The following is a 6,915-nucleotide window of genomic DNA, read 5'->3' as shown; positions in this document are numbered from 1 at the left end:
GAGAGCTCTGGGGCTTTTTCAGTCTCTTGATGCATTTTCCGAAGGACAAGGGACTCCTATAGATCTGCTGCTGTTCATTCCAGCTCCATAGAGTCAGTGGGAATACATAAGGACATGCCTGAACACAGGATGCCTCTGACAACTGAGCAGAGACCATCTGCACATAAACTGACTGTTATCTCTGGCTGTCACAGGCTGCAGATGAGTAAGCAGAGAGGCAGATTTTCAGTGCAATTTAGAGATACTTGGGTCCTGATTCCCCCTAAAGCACCTTCTCTTTTACCTACATTGGACTCCCATCAGTGACAGCTGTTTGCACGCTTAAAGTTTTTGAAAGCAATTCCTGGATAAATCAGTCTAACCCAGTTATTTAAAATCTGGCCTGAAAAAGGTGCATTATGCTCAGCACTTTGCACTATCAGAGCAGACCAGCCATCAGAGCAGGACAGACCTTTTGTCAACCCTGTGTGGAATTCAGCTGCTGCAGCTGCAGGGACTGGAGGGTGCAGAGAGAGATGAGGCTGGGCTTGTCTCTTCTGTGGCTGCCAGGAGGAATGGGAAGCATCTGCATCTCCAGGATAGGGAAGGGGGATTTAAAATTCACTTATTGTATGCCTTCAAATAGGTAAGATTCATTGTTTCCTTCCTGCTTTGTTAAACATTTGTTAAACATCTGGGAATTTCTTAGCCAAAATGAAAGCAACCAAGCAGGTTAACAACACAGTCTGGGAGGAAGGTGCCCGATTCAATTATTGTGCTGAGCACAGTAATCATGGAAGGTTGCACAGAGCAGGACTTTGATGTGATTGCCTAATAGAAGAAAATATCAACCTGCTGAAGTACAGGAATCCATGGAGGAAAGAATGCAGTATGAAGTCCAGCCAAGGAAAGGTATTGTGATATACAAATCAAAGTCACAAGATGATATAGAAAAATGAAACATGAAAAATCCCAGATCATTAACTAGGATCAATGTCCACAAATGCAGTATACCCCTAAGGAAAATATCATAGCTGCCTAAATGGAAAGCTATAGAAAGAGATTTCAAGATAAATGTTGTGCTAATAAATGTGCATCTAAAATCTGTGATCTTAGCCAGAGCTGCCACAAACACCTTATTAGAATCACAAAACTGAACAGGAGTGATTAATTTATATCTGCTAGTGCTGGCTTCCAAAAAGAACACGTCTGAGAGGGAGATGAGGGGAACCCTGCTGTGAATGCCTGCAGACAGATGGTGAAGAACAGGAGCTTCCAGAGCAACACAGTCTCATTTTCTTTTTCTTTTCATGAGCTCTGTGTGTGTGTTATACACAGTTCTCAGGCTAAGTCTGACAACAACCCACAGGAAATGGTGTGTGATATGAATCCTTGTTTCTGGGACTTTGTATGGTAAATGCAGCCTATAGGAACCAAGCTGAGGATATACCAAAACAGATCCAAAATGTTGAAAATTAAACCTCAGCTTCTTGTAGTTATAAGTATTGCAGTCTTGATGACATTTAGGATGTGATGAGTTGTGGCAATTGGATCCAGTCTAATGAGATGAGAAAAGAAAATACAACCCAGACTGAACATCTCTTTGCAAGATACTTAATGTATTTTTAAATTATTATCAGTACAGTAGTAAAAACTTTACTAGTCAAAAATATGAAACTTGCTGCTAATTAGTCTTATTTACATTCATTCAGAGGTGATTACTGTCAATAAACCACAGCTGAAATAAAGGTTCAGATGCTATTTCTAACATATCGTCAGTACTAGGAAGAGCAGTTTGTAGTGATCAGAACAAACAGAAGTGAATGGAGAAAACTCAAAGCTCTCAAGCTCTGAGAATGCTCTTTGCATTGTGGTTTTGGACAAAAAAAGGAAGGGCTTTATAAAGGAATGTAGCATGGCTTGCCTTCACTGATATTTTAAATTATCTGGACCAAAAGAAATCCAAACCCCATAAACAGTTCAGGGAGAAAAAGCTTTTTGGGTTTTTGCCTTCACATTCTTCCTTTTTGACAGAATATGCTTAATTAGTATCCTGTTCACCACAGCCATCTATGCAGAGAGAAAAATCTTTGTCCCTGCTGTACTTTCTAAAGCAATTGGTAACCTCTCTGCCCTTTGCTTTAGCAGACATCTGAAGGGAATTGCATGCTCTTTGTAAAGAGAATCAGTGTGCAGGTTACAGCAACAGAGGTGATAATTTATAAGCAAGTATCTACAGTTTTTCCAGGGTTTTTGAGTGCCTCTTTTCTTTTATTCACAGCATTCAGGATTTTCTTTCTTGGCCCAAGCTCCATCTGAATGCTCTGTAGATCTTCATCTGAACATAGCATCAGGGCATCTAAATCGATTTTTTCCCTCATGAAGACTGGAAGAAACTCATCCAGCATCTGTGATGCCAGAAACACTTCAAGGGGTGTGTTCTCTGCTTCCTCGTCATCCCAAATGACTTCTTCCTCATTCCAAGGGATATCAGCACCATTTTCAGCATCACCTTCCCTGCCATTCTCAGCATTTTCATACTGAAAGAGCTCACTGGACATTGTAAAGCTGACACCTTCTTTCTCAGAAGACACAGTTCCAGGATTTACATCCGCAGCCAAATTCCTTCCAAACACAATCTTGCCAAGACCCGGCCGCTGAAAAATGGAGAGCTGACTGTCATTATCAGCAACGTTTTTCTCATCAAGGTCATTCAGTAACTCATCCTCCTCTTTCTCATCAAACAAATGCATCACATTTCTCTGACCTGTATCATCTTCTTGGTCATTTCTTTGTGTTTCCTGGCTTCTTGTGCTGCCAGCCATCTTTTTTGCCTTCAGTTTCAAGGTATCTTTCAGGTTTTTGGAAAAAGTACCTGTGGTATTCGAAGCAAATAGACCGGGCAGCTTTACTCTGGAGTGCGTTCCTCTGGAAGAAGTCACCGTGCCAGCCTTTTCTTTCATATAACTCCGGTTCATCTCATGCTGGTGTTTCTCTTGGCGCTTCTCACACTCCTTGATTTGTTTCTCAACGTTCCTCTGGGCCTGTGCTTTTTGTTTGGAGACCTTCTTGGGGTTCATCATGATCTGCTCGGTGGCGGCTTTGTCCAGGATCTGGACGCACTCCTTGCGGTCCCTGCTGGCAGCCACCTCCAGGGGAGTGCGGAGGTCATTGTCCAGGGCAAAGATGTTGGCACCAAAGTTGATCAAAAAAGAGACACAGTGGAGGTGGCCATTGCAGGCAGCGTGGTGGAGAGGCGTGTTCCCCCAGATGTCACACTTGTCCGGGTCTCCTCTGAGAAGGAAAACAGCACACAGTGAGCTGGGTGTTCCCACACGCAGCACTGCAGTGGAATTGAACAGACACCAAACATTCAGCTCTGCTCTGCTCTGAGGAGGACAGCCCAGTGACAATGGGTCAGCTTGGCTCCAGCCACGGGAACGGGGCTGCACCCACTTACACAAGCCCTGAGCTGCGTGTGTGGCACAAGCTCTAAATCCTGCCTGTGTGGGAATTAAATGAGCTCACAGGGCTGGGTGTGACTGCTCATACATCCCCCATAACAGAGCCAGGGCATTTCCTTTGTCATCCCGGGATCTGGCAGCTCAAAGTGGGCTCAGGCTTTGACTTTGACTTACTCTCATCGGAATTATTGGCAAAACTGTTTCAATAGCTTTTGCATGGAATATTTTAAAGGGGTTTTGGTGACTCTTCTGTTTTGCATGTGAAAGGCAGGGACAATATTAGGAGGTTTCCTCACTGACCACAGTGATATACATTTAATGAGTACATGCAGTAACTTTTGGGGTAAGTAATAGGTAAATGACTAAGAGTAAAGCCCTGATTACACATTTGTCTCCATTGCTATTAGTTTAAACCCAGACAGATGCTATTGTTTTTCTTTATCTCTTTTGTTCTCCTTTAGCTGCTTTTGCTTATGGGGGTTTGAAAAGCAGAAGCTCATTTGAAAATAAAATGCCACATTTTTCAATTGAATTTAAAGCCAGTGAAAAGTATTGCTTTATTTTTAACTCTTACACTGACTTCACATTGAACTGCTGCCTGCAGACAAGAGTCAGCTTGAATATTTCGATACACATTTGGCAGGATCAACACAAGCAATGTTCAGAACAGAGCTTATGGCCTCTTGTGACCAACAACCAAGGCAGCCACAGCAGCCCAAAATCTTTAACAACTTCAGAACCAGGGACCAAATTTACAAGGAGAATTTCTACTCTTGGGAATTCAAGCATTTCAAGCCTTGGAGGTTGGTGCCATGGCAGCTGTACTATCAAAGAAGTGGCATGCCCTGTCGCAACATGTCCTTCAGGCACTGATCTCTGGCTTTGAGTCTCCCTGAAGAAAAGCACTACCAGGTTTGTTGAGGGCCAAATCTGAACACATCCTTCAGCCTGAAGTGCCCCAGGCAGGAGCAAGGTCGGGGTTCCCCATACAACAGCGAGTGAGAGTGGTCGCAGGAGCGCAGGCGCTGCCACAAGGAGGTGGCAGCTGAGGATGAAAGTTTCTCCACTCAGACATATGCAAACCATGTGTACATATTTCTGCTTTTGTGGTTCTGCCCTGGGGAACTGCCTGACTGTGGCCAAACATGCCGGATTCCTGAATTCCCACATTAGCAAACAGCCTGCATTATCCTGAGCCTTGGAAGCGCTGGGTCATCCGGCCTCCCCCAGGTCCCTTCATAGCTGTTTGTGGTCTCTTTTCCCCGTGGAACCTGCCAGCCTTTGAGTCCCAAACAACTGACAAACTAGAATGGCTGTTCCCAGCTCAGTGGGACTTTGGATAAGATTTGACATCCACTTTGGGTTCTCATGCTCCTCCTTTCCCTGCTTTCCCAAGAAAAAGGATCACTCAAAAGAAAGCAGATTCTGCTATGTGGTCTTGCTTTTATTCATGTACCTGCAAGACAAGTGGAGAAAATGTCTCCTGATGCCTGAGAAGACAAATTATTTTAAGATGAAAGGGGTTTATTGTTAGTATTGCCACACTTTCCAAGGGCTGAATGTGTTGCAAGCTTGAGAGTCCTAAAATCTGCAACCACTCTAAAGAAACCCACCCTGTACCTCAGAGCCTTTGTCAGGAAACCTCTTCAAGGAAATGACGAATTTGTTAAAAATAATTAAAATACTTTCTCACAGGAAAACATTAACTGACTGGAGAACAGATTGTAAGTCTTCCAAAATTCAGCTTCTCCCAAGAAAACCAGTGAGGCTACAGCCATATCTCTGACAACCAATGATCATGCCAAAAAATCTTAGATTAAAGTAGAGGTGAATGCATATTTTTGAACACTTTGAGTGTAAAACTGTCCCAAAGTGCTCCTTTACCAAGAAAAAGAGTTAGAAATTATTTTTCTTATATATTCCTTAGCTAGTCTTGTATGCCTTCAGGGACAAACCTTATTGACTAGGTATTTCCCTGGAGCTGCCTTAATTATAGAAGTTGAAAAACTGTCAATCTATTTTTGCTTCTCCTGAGGACACAGCAACAACCACACAGTCCAAAGGTCTTTTTTATTGTGATACTACAGCCACACCTGAGCTCCATGAGCTATAAAGCAAATCTAGGAAAAACCATTTTTTTCAACTTCATTTTTAATAAAACTCAAATACCTCCAAATAGTTATTCAACTTTTCCGTCCAATTTTCTTTAAACTATTATCAATGGAAATACAGATCAACTTAATCTTCATCTCAGCCCAGAAAGAACATTTCATTAATTGCATCTCTACACAAGAGCATATTTTCTTTTATTAGATATTAATATAGACTCACAGCTTAAAAGGTGGGCTCCGAGAAAGAGAGTACGGATGGTGGGGAGGTAATTACCATTTCAATAGGACATTTCAATCAGGTAGGACTTTAAGTGATACAGCAATATTACTATCAGAAAATAAACCTGTAGAAAACCTTCTTTCTTTTTTTCTTTTCTTATTTTTTTTTTCTGGTTTACAAGGATCCTATCACAGCCTCTGAAAAAATAGTGTTTTCAGCTTTAGCACAATAGCAGTTGTTAATACTACAAAAAGCAGAGAAATAGCCATGTTAGATGTTACTGTTTCAAAACTCTCAGTTGTGACTTGCCTCTGGACAGCATTAAATCTTCACAAGTGTCTACTGACTGCACTTTGGAAGCAAATGGGAGATCTTTTTTGCTAAAAATGTTTCAAACAATGCATTTCTCTGTAAGATCTGTCTCAAAGACATCATCAAAAGGCCACCTTCTCCTCCATTACAGCAAGTCAAGGTCCCACCCAGGTCCCACTCCCTGTAGGCTCCATACACAATGTGGTCCCCCTGATGCCGATGTGACTTCACCGACAGACCACCCCTCACAGGCTTTGGACCTAAACCACTGTAAAGGAAGGAACAATTCTTGGCAATGCATTGAAAGAAATTACTGTGATTTTCAGCCTGATTTTTCAGGGTCTGAGCTCATTGGGGCATTAGAAACACGAGCACTAATCACAGTTTTGAGCCACAAGCTTTAAGCAATGGAGGCTGGTTGACTTACCCCCTCCGGCATATGATTTCCAGAGCCTCCAAGTACCCATGGTAAGCTGCCAGAAGGGTGGGTGTCATCCCATCTTCATCTGAAGTGTTGAGGTCTTTCCTAGTGGCTTCTTTCAAGAGATCCAAGTTGCCATCGGCCGCTGCTTTGTGATACCTGCTCGACATTTTCAGCAGCTTCTGGTTTCCCAAGGCAGCTCCTGAGCAATATCCAGACTGTACAGTCACTCCTCCATTACAGGGATGGTTCATTAATGATTACAAGTTGAGAGGTCCCTGTGAGGAGGAGAATGGGGAGGCAAAGTTCATCCTTGCAGGCAGCTTCTCTGGAGCTCTGCACAGGGAGTGAGGCCGTGGTGCAGGGAATGCTTTCATTTCCTGGGAGGTGCCTCTGCCATTTACAGCT

General features: G+C 42.9%; 1 protein-coding gene across 1 annotated transcript; it reads right to left on the bottom strand.

Moving 5' to 3' along the window:
- Positions 1 to 1,581: 1,581 nt before the first annotated feature.
- ANKS4B (ankyrin repeat and sterile alpha motif domain containing 4B) lies at positions 1,582 to 6,811 on the bottom strand. Its single transcript, XM_032703922.1, has 2 exons — positions 6,514 to 6,811; positions 1,582 to 3,273 (listed from the first exon to the last, which is right to left on the bottom strand). The coding sequence occupies exons 1-2, from the start codon at positions 6,759 to 6,761 to the stop codon at positions 2,199 to 2,201; spliced, it is 1,323 nt and encodes a 440-aa protein (XP_032559813.1). The 5' UTR covers positions 6,762 to 6,811; the 3' UTR covers positions 1,582 to 2,198.
- Between the last annotated feature and the right edge of the window lie 104 nt (positions 6,812 to 6,915).

The sequence above is a fragment of the Chiroxiphia lanceolata genome, chromosome 16 (assembly GCF_009829145.1).
Source record: "Chiroxiphia lanceolata isolate bChiLan1 chromosome 16, bChiLan1.pri, whole genome shotgun sequence".
Classification (NCBI taxonomy): Eukaryota; Metazoa; Chordata; class Aves; order Passeriformes; family Pipridae; genus Chiroxiphia; species Chiroxiphia lanceolata.
This window is presented reverse-complemented; position numbering and strand designations above follow the sequence as displayed.